The 16,096-nt window shown below is 38.4% G+C and overlaps 1 protein-coding gene across 1 annotated transcript in view; it reads right to left on the bottom strand.

The window, feature by feature from the left end:
* Nucleotides 1-15,395, bottom strand: part of aspg (asparaginase homolog (S. cerevisiae)) — a gene marked incomplete in the record, with an annotated part of 18,230 nt that extends 2,835 nt beyond the window's left edge. The window contains 12 exon segments of the mRNA XM_014013323.1: nucleotides 2,416-2,579; nucleotides 3,591-3,686; nucleotides 4,210-4,329; nucleotides 4,427-4,540; nucleotides 4,639-4,824; nucleotides 5,900-6,012; nucleotides 6,115-6,241; nucleotides 7,009-7,092; nucleotides 7,174-7,299; nucleotides 8,106-8,217; nucleotides 10,869-10,995; nucleotides 15,041-15,395. Coding sequence (XP_013868777.1) covers nucleotides 2,416-2,579; nucleotides 3,591-3,686; nucleotides 4,210-4,329; nucleotides 4,427-4,540; nucleotides 4,639-4,824; nucleotides 5,900-6,012; nucleotides 6,115-6,241; nucleotides 7,009-7,092; nucleotides 7,174-7,299; nucleotides 8,106-8,217; nucleotides 10,869-10,995; nucleotides 15,041-15,290 — 1,619 coding nt within the window.
* Nucleotides 15,396-16,096: the final 701 nt, after the last annotated feature.

Below are 16,096 nucleotides of genomic sequence, written 5' to 3'. Positions count from 1 at the left end.
AGTTTCTATGGAGGCTGTGAGCTGTTGCCCTTTTAGACGCCATTTTTGYTCCTCCATGCTGTCACAGACACTACCAGTGGATGGTATGGGCGGGGCTCAGTCTAGTGATCTATATATTTAAGTCTTATGGCTCCGACTCATTTTCATACTCCTTACAAAATAAGATTCACACATTAACACAGTCATGTATTCATTCAAAGCACCTGTTCTGTTCGCCTGGTTTTCAGAGCTGGATTTAGCGCCGTGTCTGTTGTATTGTTTAATCAGCATGGCGGCTACTGCAGCTCTAATTAGTGCCTCATACTCACCACTTTAATCACCGTCTGACTGGTTTTTAGTTGGCTACAGATCTTCCTCTCTCCTTCTTACATCTTATAATAATGAAAACACTTTTTTAGCTCCAAAGTGCAGATTCAACTTTACTTAACCTATTGATGTCCTTGGGTCAAAATAAGCCCCGAGACCTCKGTTTTAAATAATAATTAACAGTGTACTATTTTCACGCTGTTCGCACTTTGAGTCCCATTAAAAAAAAGAAGTCCTTTTGAAGTTTTATTTTTGGACTTGTTCATGACTGGAAACACTTCAAATGTCTACCTAGTGGCAATTAAAAAATTATAAAGTGATGTAATTTTGAAACCTTTTGTCAGTTAAGTCAAATTTCATCAGACTGAAATCAGCTCTGATGTAAAGTGTTACTATTCCTCATTAAAAGTTGACTTTTAAGTTTATTTGGACCTGTTGAGTCAGTGTGGTAGCACTTGCTGTCTGGCAAGTCAGAGCAAGTTTCTTATCCCTTACAAAGTGCCACCCCCACTGCGACAGTCCCTTAAACAAGATATTCAGGCAAAACCAAACACAAAATTGTTCCCTACTCAAAGTTGAGTGAATTTAAGCAAACAAAACAGAAAGTGTCTTTAGGCGTTAGGGAACATTTGTTGTTTGTTTTCTTGTTTAGAATATGTAGTGACATCGATAGAAACCACTAACAGGACATAGAAGACTTCTAAAAGACTAAGGCGCTAGTATGTTTTATCTGTGAAACTGGGAGCTAACTGGTACAACTGGTTCAAAAGACACTCCCCATATTTGTTCTTCACCTTTCACTGTCTCCCTGCCTTTCCTTATATGGGCATCTGGCTGAATTGCAGTAGTCTGTGCAAACGTGTGCCTTAAATCCAGTTGGCAACTCAAACCTTAATTTCTATAGGACCATTTAGAGTCATTTTTATTGAACAAATCAAGAGAGCTGCTGAGACGTTCTGTAGTAGAGGAGCCCAAAATGGGGCCTGCAGGCCAWATTTGGCYCGCCAAGCCATTTGRTTTGGCCCACCAACAGTTGCCAAAGTTACAAGGTTGTAACCTGTCATCCTATGTAGAAACACARTATTTCCATTGGTCAAATGAYTATATAAAAGGGCTGTAGTGTAGGTGGTTTTCATTCATGGTGCTGACTTTATCTTTGATTTATTAGGATTAAACATGAAACATGAAATGACAAGAAATATTTAGATCAGATTTAACCCCACATGTAGATTTGCACACTTTATAAGGCCACAAAAACTCATTTCATCAGTTTATGAAATGTTCCATGAGCCTTTGCTACTTGAGCGTATGGCAGACTTTCTCCAAGTGCACAGACTAAAACAAAAGAGGGCCATTGCAAAGCTTAATTGTTAAAAAATAAAGGACTTTACTTTAAAAAGTATTTGTATTTCATGTATTATATCACTGCATTTGGCCCGCAGCCCTGGATAGATTCTCATTGTGGCCCTCTCAGGGAAAATGTTTGGGCACCCCTGCTCTGCAGGAAGCGTTCTGTAACGGCAGGTGTTTGTGCTCCGCTGCATCACTCCATCGTCACAAAGAGAAACAAGTCCGCACACGCAGCGCCAACCGTTAAAATAAAGACAACAACCATTTGGTACGGAAGTGACACATACGTTTTCCCCCTTCAGGCTCCATATAGCACCAGCACTGAAACCTAAAGTCAGGCTTTTTCTTGCCGACTCAATGACAAAAACAGTTCTGGTAAAAATAAACACCATCTAAACTGTCAGATGACAATTAGCCTAATTAGTTTGTAATTATCATCGGCCTCTAAACTTCATTATGAGTTGGTCCCCTGGAATCAGCAACCCCCCTTCCCCATCCCCTTGCTGCAATCTCTGCTCCCTTCTCTTCATTTAGGCRGAGCTGAATTTTCCTGCCTCTAAGCAGCTCATTTAATGAAATCTGCTCTATGATAGAGCTATTACCAAYAGATTTTCAGAAAACCTTCAGATGTCTGTGAGGAATAACAATTGTTGCTAATGGCCAAATTGGGGAGGTGTTAAATGCCTGCAACTTCCTAAATGGTAACATTACATTAAGGACCAGATAAATACAAAGACAGCAGCGCTCTTTGTGTCTTACCTAAAGCGCACAGCATTGCACAGAGGTGTGTCCCCATAGCGGTCCTTAGAGTGGACCGAGGCTCCATTACTGAGGAGGTACTGCACAAGTTTGAAGTGACCCTCGCAGGCAGCGATATGTAGAGGCGTCCGTCCATCAAAGTCACCYAAACACAAGTTACTTCCCTGTGACAGAAGAATCACAAGGTATCACACTGAATGAAAAAAAAAGAAACTAAAAGGGATTTGTTTATATCAATAAGTATGGTTTGTGTTTTTCCCCTAAAAAAACTCTATCACTGTTAAAAACTATACAAATACATCAGTAGGCCACATTATTCTACATATATTACAAGGGTATTTATTAAAAAGGAAAATGGGCGCTTTGGTTAATGATATTTTTTTGTCCCTTTTTGGAGAAGTGCAGCATCAAACTGTTCCACGAAATTTCAAGTTCAAGTTTACCTGCGAACGTTGACCTCCCAAACCAAACATGAGCAGATAAGATACGTCAAACGCTTTCCTGTTCATGTTTGTTGCATAACTGTGTTTAAAGTCTGTGGTGTCGATTTCAGCATTGGGGCGGCTGTGACCTCTGTGTGTCCCATCAGTGTATGAATGTGATTAGCACTGATTAGCCTTCATRGACTGATTTGTATATGTTAGCTTTATAGAGACCAGTCGAGTGCTGTATGAATGGGTAAATGGTCTGGAGGATGACGTTAAAAATGCCAGCTCTRTGTACATATTKAAGAGAATGATAAAAGTTAGTTTTTTGAAGGAATATGGAGAAGCATTATGTGAATCCATATGTTGTCTGAGTTGATGTTTGTAACTTTGTTTTTTTTTTTTTTATTACTATTGTTTGAATATATTCTTGGGATAATAGGGGCAGATATAAGATTTTTTCTTTTTTCTGCTGCCTTTCATTTTATTTGATCTTTGATTTGTATATTTTTATGTTTTATTGTATGTAAATGAGGACAAAGATGGTAGTGTGACTCGCTTTGAGTATCCTGGTTGGATAGAAAGGCGCTATACAAGTACAGTCCACTTACCATTTACCATCAGTCTTTCAAACCCAATACGTTGTTTTTATTAGCATTTGTGTGTCTGTGTGTTAAATTGTTATTGTTTTTGCAACACAATCAAAATTGTCAACTCTATCTTAGTGCTGATATTCATAGAGGTGTTTACCATTTCTTTTAGGGCGTTCAAGGCTTCTATGTCTCCGATCTTCGCAGCAGCACATGCCAGCGGGGGAGTTAGAGCATCACGGATGGCTTCCAGCTCCTTTGGACACCAGAAACAAGAAATTTCAAATGAATGTAATTTGGCTCAAATGACCCAACATCCATTTCCATCAAACTAGAATTAGAATAACTTTCATCTTGTATGTTTCTTTTTTTTTTTTTTTTTTTTTTGTATTTTACAGCTCAGCTTAACTTGACTCTACCTGTTTTTCCCTCCAACACTGTATAGAATCACCACAGTTGTGGTTACGAGCAAGCTAGGACTGGTCAGAGTGAATCATCACTAGAACTGTCACCTGTAGCAGTAATATTTCTGCAGCATTGTTGAACTCCTGAAAACAAGTATAGCACCTACAGCTTAGACAGTGGTACTTATTGAAATAAAAAATATTCACTATAGTTCTAGAGTTAAATTGAGCTACACTGTGGAATAAAAGACAAACACGAAAAGAAAAGTCTGAACTTGAGTTAATGTTCTGTCATGGTTGGCTGAAAAAAACCAACAGGTTTGTTGGAAAGCTTGTTCAGGAGCGGTCGAGCTGAAGCGCGCGGTGTGTGCTCACCTCCTTGCAGCTGATGCTCAGCGACTTGGCGATGACCTGGATAAACTGGCTGTCACTCAGACACARTTTGGCTCCGTCGAGATTAGCGCTCATTTCGCCTCGCAGGTTCTCAGCCATCATCTGGATGAGGCGAAAAATTAAAAACCTTGCAGAATTGTCTTCTAAGCTTCTTTTGCTTCATACATAAAGTGTTTAAATGTGCCATTAATAAATAAACCTTTTTCTTGGCCTCCAGACTAAGCTCTTTCTTGGCCAAGATGTAGGAGAGTTTTGACAAAGCAGCCTCAGGAGTCATGTCACCCCCGGCTATCAGCCCTGCGTCCATCAACACCTAAAAGAAGGAAACCAAAGAAACAAGTAATTTGATTCTTTCTCTTTCACCTTAACATTACGTCTGATGAAAGGTAACGAGTGGCTCAAATTAACTACCATGCCGGTGGCGTAGGACGCTGACACAGTCCCCCTCAGACACTGTGTGCAGTTCATGATGATGACGCCAGCGTCAGTCGCTTTCTTCAGTTCATCCAGCAGGTCAGGACGATTATCGGGGGCATTCCCACTCCCGTAGGTCTCCAGAACGACACCCTGCATGGGGGGCTGCAGGAAAGCCCTGACCTGGACACAGATGTGAGCAGRCTCAGATTTCAAAACGGACCAAAATTTATGGGCAAATAAACTGTGCAGAATCAAATGGAGAAATTGGTATTTCGTGTTATTTTTATCCTGCAGTGTTTTTCACTCTTATTCATGAGACCGTTTCTGCTCCTAAAAGCCCATCTGGTGCCATCTCAGAAACCAGTATCTTAATCACTAGCTGGCTGGTGGGCACTGGGAGGCCCCATACCACATCATTAACCACGGCATACGACTGGAGCAGCAGATGATTTCAACGGCAGGAAGGAGGGCAATTAATCTGAAGCCATTAGCAAGCATAAAGTCACTTGGCAAGTTAAGCTGCGAGAAAGAGGTGACGTTTAAAGTTCCAAGTCAGTATTTTGGGGTATAATTAGTGGTTGGACAAGAAAGGTGCGACACAACTCTCCAATCAAGCTTTCATAGTTAAGAACCTTGTGCTTAATCAAAACTACGGCTCATAAAAGCAGTAAAAAGCTGTGAGAAGGCCTTCATAGCAGCGATGGGCAGAGGGAGCAGATTGAGACAGTAAAGTAACGCTCCCAGCAGCCTCTGCAGGGGAAGGTGTGGCTAAATAGTACAGTAGCTGAGCCAATCCTTCCCTTTTACAGGGTGATTCGATATGGCCCATAACTTCATCTTTTTCTGGCCAAAGCTTTGACGGCCGTTTATAATAATGGTACTGAACTAATGGGAAAGTGTGCATTATTTCAAGCAAAGTTGGCTGTATTTCACTACAGTTTCACAAAAACAACAGTCTGCTACCTTTTAAAGTTGAAATATAAAACTTTTAAATCCTTCTTTTTAACATTTAAATCAAGTTGGGGTCCATATCAGTGGAATTGCAGTGCTTTGATCTGAATTCCTCCTTATTGTAACTCCACAAGCCCCTCTTTCACCTCTTTTCCTGAGGTGTGCCTCAGATCTACTCGTTTTGAGGCTGCCTCTTTAAATCCAAGACCTTAGTTTTAATGACATGAATTAATTTTCATATGTTTTTGACTAACTAACTCCTCYATACTTGAAAACTTGCTATTGTAAGGGTCAAACGTCTTACAGTAGAAGCAGTGATTCCTGGGAAGAGCCGAAGCAGACCCACGTTCCGGTTCAGCTCTGTTCGGACTTGAAACTTTGCTGTGGTGTTTGCCCTCCAAACAGTATCCCAGCTGACTAAACAAAAACGTGACAAAATCAGGTTAGAAAAATCTCYTTAAATAACCAGAGGGATTTATAAAATATAATACAGACTCAAGTATTTCATCTGTCACTAACTTGAAATATCAACTTCAGCTGTCGCCAGAGGAGCCAAGTTAGGGGAGGAGAACGCGTTGAAGCTCCCAGCATCCACTTTTGTGACGCGATTCCCTCTGTAGAGTTTGTTGAAGAAATATAAACACACCTGAAATAAGAAAACATGTAGGTCATGAGTGATAAAACTGCTACAGAATAAAGCAGCTTGTTGAGATCTAATTTTCTTTTTGTTAWGAAACTTTCATGTGACGGATGATTATGAAATGTCCAACTTTGAACTATTGAGGAATTCATTGCTTTTTACTCAAAGCCATATTTGCAGAGGAGAATTAAAATTATTCTTTTTTTTACCTAATTTAGGAGTTAGAAATACATCAGACAAAAATTTAAGTTATGACTATAATTATGCATTCCTTTGCATCCGTATCAGTGCAAAACTGAGCTAATACTGGTTCTTTGAAGCTGCATAAACTTGGAATTAGTTTCAAATTGAAACGTTTTTATCAAAAAAAATTATTTAAAATGTTTATCATTTGCATGTTTTCTTATTTAAGTAAATGTTTATTTAACGTTCATTTTGTTGAGATGCACTTTTTGTACAAACATCACCTTTACTAAAGGTTGCAGAGACCTTACCGTCACTCCTGCTCTATGAAATGTTTAGTTGCGTAACAACTCGCGGTCAAYAGAAGCATTCTCTCAACGGTTTCTCGCCTGTTTTTGTTAAACAAGTTTTGTCGTCTCCACATAATAATATACACCGAACACACTGATTCATTTAGAGTTTATTTAGAAACCGAGCACATAACATAAAAAAATATATATATTAGAGAAACATTCAGAGTTACATCAGATTTGAGAGTTCCTTCTTTTAGGCTGATAAGAATTTGTTTTTTGTTTTTGTTGTTATCTTACCTCAGGAATAACAAACTGGCCAGCGATGAGCAGTGCCCCCAGCAGGTTGTCTCTGCCGTCATTCCTCAGCTCGTAGATGGGCACCTTGATTTAGAACGTCAACACTTCAAATTCCACAGTTACATCTCAGGAGTGAAGGAGTTTGTGCGAAGAACAGCAACCTACCTGGGAGCCGGTGAGAATTATTGGTTTCCCCAAATTCTCACACATGAAGGACAGGGCTGAGGCTGTGTAAGCCATAGTGTCTGTCCCATGAAGAATCACAAATCCATCATAGTTTTCATAGTTTTTCTAGAAGAAACAGAGCAAATAAGCATCATTTTACACCAACACCTTCTGTATGTGTAATTCATTTCATTAAAACTGCACTTGATAATAGGGGTGTAAGAAAATATCGATACACTGAAATATCACGATATTTYATTTCCCGATAGTGTATCGATATTCTAAAGCCCTGTATCGATTTTTTTATTAAGCTTTAAAAYGTCAACTTTCCTGCTAGCTGTTCGTTTTTATATTGTAGTTCAGCCTCTGACCACTAGTTGGCAGCAGTGAGCCAGCCATTTGGCTACTCTACCTCTTGAGGTAGAGGCTATTGTGAAGTGTTGGGTGACCATATTGTAAATTAATATTAAAAACTAAATCTGCAAAAAATATATTTTCAAACTATTTATTGTCAAATTTAGTCTAATAATTGAAAACATGGACAAAATAAGAAATATGAAACAAATAAAATAAAATACATACAAAGCAGAACACACCTAAATGTATCAAACGCATGTCTATGTAATATTAGAATTTTCTGAGACAATGAATTTTGGTTTTTCATTTTTTTCCCCTGTAAGAGGTTTTTATTTCATATAAATTTTGACCAAAAAATCGCAATAGATCGCAATATATCGCCTTGCTTATAGTATCGCAATATATTGGGATATATCGTATCGTGACCCCTCTGTCATGATATGTATCGTAACGCCAAATTCTTGCCAATACACAGCACTACTTGATAAGCTGTCAACATCACATTAAAAAGACATTTAGTGTCTGTTTTGTTTTAAAATATTCACTAAAAATGAAATAAATTGAGACACAAGCACCTCAATGTCCTTTCCAATTCTGCCCCAGTCATCTGTGGTCATATTAGAGGAGTCCAGCAAAGGACTGTACTCCAGGATGGTGTAGATTATCCTCCTATTTAATTTATTCAATCTGGAAAAGAAAGCAAACCACAACTTTAACATCACAACAAGTTAATGTTCAGCTAAAATGTATTTATTGGTGAAGTTAGTGATCGGAAATGCATTCACTTCAAACATGTTTAATATGTGAAATGACTGTGCACATTCTGCTCATTTAGAAAAGTTAAATCAATCTGATGAAAGCAAAGAAGTGAGTAGAAGGAAGCATAAAGAAAAGATCATTTTGAGTTTATCAAGTGAGACAAAGCTTTTTACTGGGGCCTTYGAACCCAACAGCAAGCTGCCAAAACCTGTTCTTTACACATGCAGAAAGAATTTTAGAGGTGGAAAAAGMGAGCCGTGTCATACGGGTACAGATACAGAACACACTGATACCACCGCGTTCTGTAAATACACGCAGCTCATGGTTCTTCTGACTCATATGAGATTAAAGAAAAGGCAATGTGTGTTTCCATTACTCCAAACATGGGYGAGAAAAGGTGCTGCATGTAAAACATGTCTGCCGAAGCTCCACCTGTGACAGCGTGACGGGCTCGGCAGTCACGRAAAGATTATCTTTCTAATCTTTTTWAAAGAAGCAGGGTGAACCCCTCCCRCCCCCCACCACCACATTATCACAGGGTCATGTAACGATAGGAGCTGAAAGGAACAGCAGGGGGGTGAGTGGGAGATGCCCCAGCCCATCTAACCAGGGGGTCCTGCAGACACTCTACTAATTAGCATCTAGTCCRAACACAACCCTGGAGCATATGTTGTTGCTAATCTTAGAGCTAAAGTACCTCCAGTTAGTCACCTATCTGTCCACGTGCCCTTAGGTCTACCAACACTGACATATAGTCTATTAGTGTAAAAATAATATGTCTGAGTGCATTTCCTGTGCAGAAATAAGACACAGGCTATATATTTACATGTCATCAACAAACAACTCGCATGTTTGTTAAAATTCATTTATAAACTGAAGAATGAGCAAATACCCAATACATTTTATACTGGGACCAGCAGAAACTGCTTTATGGAAGCTGTTATGTTCTTTTTGTGGGACCACAGTAATGTGTAGTGAACCGACAACTCTCCAGCACACAATCGTGGTGTTATATGCAATTTATTTTCAGCCTGAAATAACTAATAAAAGTTCTGGTCTGAAGTTTTCCTATAATCAGGCAATTGTAAAGACACAATTAAAGTTTAAGTTCTAAAGCAGATAATACAAAATAGAAGCCAATTAAGCCAATTTTTGTTAATTTGTTTTAGATATAATACTTTTTAAAATTCCTACACATTATGAACTAGATTTTGAAAAATGAAACAAAACAATTGGGATTGAAGAAATCTGAGCAAACAAACAAGGTGTGTGATAGTCACCTGCAAAAATGGCTAAAATATAAAAACCTAAAACACCTTCACAGGACATTTTTAAATTATAACTGGTCTATTTTCCCTGCTAGATTTAACACGGTTCCTTCAAGAGTTAGGATATTAATGTGGTAAATGCTTTTTTTTTTTAGGTCTGTCAGTGTTGTATCATTAAAAGTATCTCAGCCATGAAAGTCATCCTCATCGAAGGAAGTGGCACTTGATTGACACAAAAACGTAGTAATAACAGATGTTCCTGATTTGCAATGAGCTTAGCGAGCTCTGCCCTGGGCAACAATCATTTAAAAATAACAATAATGTCAGTAATCTTGCTATTAATCAGTCAACTGATCAACTGGTGTACTACTGATCTTTAGGTATTGTTTTCACTTCAGCTGGCTCCTCGCCCTAACGTCCCAGACGCTAGCAGTGCAAACACTGTGCAGTCAGTGTAGCTCGTTGCACATGCACAAGACAGTAAGACCAACTGTGTTCAAACATACTTTACACAAACTTAAATTATCTCCGTCTATGTAATTATCTCCCACACAGTAAAGCAGCTGGCCTGCTGGGAAAACTGTACGCATCAGCAAGCGGGGAGTACTACAACGCACAAAAATTACTTCCAGGCAATGTTTTGTCCAACTGCCAAAGGCCACGTTTGCATGCACCTCCTCTTTAACGACTGGCGTCGAGRATGCCGAGAACATGAAAGCATTGACAAGCAAAGTGGCGGCACACGCCATGCTACCAGTTTTACAGCACCCATGAAACTGAAGAGTAGAGTGGGGCGTTGGCTTTCTGTTAAAGTGACAAATGTAGTTTAGGGTCATTAAAACAACTTTAAGAAAAAACARTTGTTTTCACTGAAACATTTATAATGGCTGTGAGACAGTAAAATGTTAGTTACAGAAAAAATAATAAATCATTGGATGAAATATCCTACTCCTTTATTAATTTCAGTGGATGACATGGAGCGTGCAGCAAATCTATTTTAAAGGAAATGCTAACCCTTTAAGTTGGAAATGTTACCACCAACCTCACACGAAGCTCACCTGGTGATCTCCAACATATCAGATCGTTATGTTTTTGGAAAATWTTTAAATCAAACAGTTAAAAAGACTGAACTTTTTTATATGACACAAAGAAATAGTTGTTTTCCTGCATTTTAGTAAATGTAATAACATGTAAAACACACACTTTCAAATATGTTGCCTCAAACSTTTATTCTATTAAGGCTTTTTAATGTATGGAAATAAGGTATCGCTGCGTGTTGACTGAGCTGATGTGATGTCTGGGTGCACTTACGGCAGGACCAGGGAGTTCTCAGAACCGTAGTACTGATACATGGAGGTCTGATGGGCGTACAGCTCATCGTGCAGGATGGGCAGTTTGCGCAGGCTTTGCACCAGAGCATTGGCTTTGGGGGCAAGAACTGTGGATTACAACAATGGAGATATGTCAGGTAAGAGCTTGTTCATTGAGCGGATTTGTTCATTAAAAAGAGATCATCTATTGTCCCAACAAAACAGCTTTATCAGTCTCACACTGAACCCTAGAGGTAAATGTAAGACATGACATTGTTACAAACTGTGCACAGCTCAATCATTTTAGGGAATTAAAATAAAATTATGATTCTTAATCCACCTGGAAAGGCATACACTTCTGTTAAACTACACACTTCAATAATAAATAACAGGACAAAAATAAGTAAGTAACTTTTGGGACATTTACAGTAAAAAAAGATTTGAAACAGCAGATTTCTTTATACTTTGCTTACAAAAAGCCAAACATTCTTATAAAGTGGTCTGACTTAATACTTTTCCAGGATTTAAATATATTTATTTTTTTACCGCTCACTGATGAAGTGAAAGGTGGTGCGAGCCTGTTTTTGTCAGTCTTTGTGCAATTTTTGTTGTTTTTCTCTACCATTACGAATCTTTGAATGGATTTTAATGAACCATTCAGAAAGTAATGACTGGGTTGACATCTACAACTGATGGACTTTTACAGTCGTCACAGCAGGGTGCTAATTTTCACTAAACCTGCTCGACTTTCTGATTCTGTTTTTCTTCATCTTCACTCCTCGCATGAMGAACACTTTACCAAAAGTTTTAGTTCAAAAGTTCAACTAATACCAGAAGATTAAAACATGTTTTTTTTTAATATACAAACCTTAAAATAACTTTAAATCCATCAATTTTACAAATAAAATTTCACTAAAATTTGGTGTTGGCAGCTGAGACTGATCTCCAACACGTTCTCTGACAACAAAATCTGTGTTTAACACTTAAATCTTTTTTGTCCCTGTCAGCAAAATAGCTCAGGAATCACTGAATGGYATTTAATGAAACTTTCATTAAGTAATGATTARGTTGCCATCAACAACGGATGAACTTTTGTGSTYAAWTCAATAGGGGTGTAAGAAAATATCGATACACTGAAATATCGCGATATTTCATTTCCCGATACTGTATCGATATTCTAAAGCCCTGTATTGATTTTTTATTAAGATTTAAAATGTCAACTTTCCTGCCAGCCGTTCATTTTTATGTTGTAGTTCAGCCTCTGACACTAGTTGGCAGCAGTGAGTCAGCCATTTGGCTACTCTACCTCTTGAGGTAGAGGCTAATGTTAAGTGTTGGGTGACCATATTGTAAATTAATATTAAAAACTAAAAGCTGCAAAAAATATATTTTCAAACTATTTATTGTCAAATTTAGTCTAATAATTGAAAACATGGATGAAATAAGAAATATGAAACAAATAATATAAAATACATACAAAGCAGAACACAGCTAAATGTATCAAAAGCATGTCTATGTAATATTAGAATTTTCTGAGGCAATGAATTTTGGTTTTTCTTTTTTTTCCCCTGTAAGAGGTTTTTATTTAATAGAATTTTTGGACAAAAAAATCGCAATATATCGCAATATATCACCTTGCTTATAGTATCGCAATATATCAAGATATATCGTATCGTGACCCCTCTGTCATGATATGTATCGTATCGCCAAATTCTTGCCAATACACAGCCCTACAATTCAAGATGGCTGTCACAGTCAACCATCTTTAGAAAACACAATAATGGCTGTAATTCAGCCAATTTTATAGATACTGAGCTCAAACTTGGCTACTTTTTTTATTTTATTTTATTTTATTTTTTGCTGTATTTCAAATAGGGCTAGTTGTTCGGAATGGATATCAAGATTCATACTGTGTATTCTGGATCATATTTAGGGTAAGGCTTAGCATAACATTTGTTTGACACAGARAAAAGTACTTCTCTTTGTCCGGACAAAGAGTGTTGGTAAAAGTCATTGTCAAACAGCAAGATTTCAAAGCTGCGGTATACTGTGCAAAACTTTTAAAGCAGCACAAGGGATCATTGGTTAGCAATGGTTCGCGCGTGCGCTATGACGCAGTTTACTTAGCATCTGAAAACAAATTTCCTCAAAGGTACTTTGAATCTGAAAAGAGCTTCACTGAGTGAGATGTAGTGCTGAGAGCAGCAGACAGTAAGTTTCACTTTCACTTTTGTTTTGTTACTGCCGGGTGGGGGGGGGGGGTGTACTCTGCCATGAGGAAGTTCGGCTTAAAGACACGTCCCAGGGGCGTTTCTGGTACCACAAGGTGTTTCTGGTCCCCACCTGTTGTTTTCCTCCTCTGCATGGCTTCCTAAAAACGCTGCAGGATTTCTCAAACATGCATGAATGAGTCAAAGCAAGGCTTTGGGCATGTTTTTTTATGAGAGTATAACATTACAACATGATATATAACTCAAAAAAGTTGATTTTACATGATATTGCCCCTTTAACAAATGAATAAACCACCTTTAATTAAAATATACTTATTATGAAACAAATTTTTTTTATTATGAAGGGAATGGGATGACTTAAKACTTCTGTACAGCACAAAAGAAAGTTTGAATAGTTCACATCTTATGTAATGCCAAATTTCAACATGTGGTTATTCATTCAGTGGAGATGTTCCATTTGCATTTGGGTAATAAGGAACAGGTTCCTGATAACAAGTTTAGTAAAATGATAAAAGTAGCCTGGTGAGAGAGAAACATTTTTAACTGACCAAAACAACAACAACCACTATCACTACAACTGTGGTTTATTTTATTTTGAAGACAGGATTTTTTTTTTCTCAAGTAAACCAGGGCAGGGGCGAAGCCAGGGGGTGGCCATGGTCACCACACACAAATCTTTGGCCACCCCATTGGTCACCCTGCTGTACAGACCCCTTACACAGTGAAACAACCTTTAGGGGTGTAATAATCCTCCTGAACAGTTGGTGGCAGTGTTTAACAGTTTGAAACATTACTAAGTTCTATCACTGAAGAAGAGTAGTGACGAGGACGTGATTATTTTCTTAATATACAGAATATATGCCTATGTAATCTGACTTATGGTGTAAACTTTTGGACTTATGGTGACAGATGTTTATTTATGTATTTATTTATTTATTTATTCATTCATTTTTGTCATTTTATGCTATGAAGGTCGTGTGATGCTCTGTCCCTTTTGGTTATGAGTAGGCCTATCACTAMATCAGAAAAAGTGAAACACCCMTCTAAATTCACTGTTGGTGGTTATCAATATTGCACCTGTTCATTGGGTAAAATTATTAATATTAGTTTTAAACATGCAGTTGAGCATCATCATTATTTGGCACAATGACATGTGTTACAATTAAAAATAAATAAACAATATAAAAGTAGAAAGCACCCCTAAAGTCATTGGATATGATAAAAATTGTGTCACATTAATTAACCTTATCTCGGCTGTAGCAGTGAGTTTAAAACAGGATGATGGAACTAGTTTAACGAATAATTTGTCTGAAATAATTATTAAATCAAGTGTTTATTTACGTAGGTAAGAGTATGTTTAAAAAGTTGGTTAAATGCAGGAAATGGCATCTATTTTGTTCAAAATTTTTTGTAGGACGACTCCCAGACCCCCCAACAGTGTTCCCCCACTTTTAAAATGGTTCTGACGCCCATGTTTATAAAGGTACTCACTGCCTGTATAAGGACATAAGGAAATGACCACAGCACAAATATCTGCAGAAACTTTCAAGTAAAAAAAGATGTAATATTCCTGGCCACCCCTGTGTGAGTAGTGGTCCCAGTCTGGCCACCCCTGTGTGAGTAGTGGTCCCAATCTGGCCACCCCTGTGTGAGTAGTGGTCCCAGTCTGGCCACCCCTGAGGAAAATGTCTGGCTCCGCCACTGCACCAGGGTTGCTGCTTCTCATTAGCCGGGTTGAGATCAAGTCGCAGCTGTATATCAAGATGTTCCCCAGACTATTTTAGGATCCACGTGCAGGTTGTTGTCACGCAGAATGTTAATCCGAGCCTCGTGCTCAGAGAAACATGTTGACAAAACAATCAGCTGTGCCTTCAAAAACTACGTTTAACTCCAGCAGTGTGACGCTGGAGCACCTGCGGGTCACAGGAGCTCAGCTTCCTACCGTTATCATGTAACGTCATCCCGATGGTTCCCCCGGTGTTGATGACCAGGACACGGGACTCGTCGGCGAACAGCGAAGTGACCGGGTCCCCGTTCTCGATCGAGCTGCAGCTCGACAGCTTTCTCCTCCGGCATGGGTGCAGCTGAGAGGTTGTCGGAGACGTATCGTTTGTTTCTAAAAGATTGAGGGACGGTTGAGACAGCGCCCGGCCGAGAGATACCAGGGATGTCGGACAGCTGACGTCCGCCATGCTCCTGTCTCGAAAAGTGGCGCTGCCGCTTTAAAACCGTTATACGAAAGTGTTTAGAACACCGCGGTCTTAAACAGYAAAATACAGCAAAGCGCCTTCCATATTTATACACTTAAGTAGCAAACAGAACTAGAATACATAATTTTGTGTTATATTTTGATTTGCTAACTTTTTTTTTTTTTTTGAAGCCAGCCCATAAAATTCATTTTATGGATAATTTCCGCTCTCTAACGTCACACGTGGGCGTGGCCACACATCCTGCAACGCTGAGTGCTTCATAGCATTCACACAAGGGTGGTATGACTTTTGGTTTTTCAGCAATTTATACTTTTTTTAGCTATTTTTTGTATTATATTTATATTTTAACTGTCACACTTTGCACACTAAATCAGAAAATTTCAAATCATCCATAGTRATTAGGTTCATTAGCAGAAAATCAAGAAATAATTTAATACTGCAAGCAATGAAACTGAAAAGAAAAATGTTTACATTGATGAACATTTAACTAAAAAAATGGAATCATTGCACGTGAAGCAAGATTGTTGCAGAAACAGAAAAGATAGTTGCAACTGTATTCTTAGTGAGTTCAAAGGGCTGATACACAACATGGTTTAATGAAGGTGAACAAAATCTCAGTTATATGGTTTGACTATTATTGCATCACAACAGAAACACTTGGTGTTCAGTTTGATGTGTGCAGACAGTTAAACTGAGCACACGTCATGCACCAAATGTTTGTCTAAAGTTCAAGAATAAATGTTTTTAAATCAAAATTTGCTGAGTGTCATGGATCACAACATTAGTAC

Source organism: Austrofundulus limnaeus, unplaced genomic scaffold, assembly GCF_001266775.1.
Source record: "Austrofundulus limnaeus strain Quisiro unplaced genomic scaffold, Austrofundulus_limnaeus-1.0 Scaffold2, whole genome shotgun sequence".
NCBI lineage: Eukaryota > Metazoa > Chordata > Actinopteri > Cyprinodontiformes > Rivulidae > Austrofundulus > Austrofundulus limnaeus.
The sequence above is the reverse complement of the archived record's forward strand: the minus strand, read 5'-3'. Positions and strand labels throughout refer to the sequence as shown.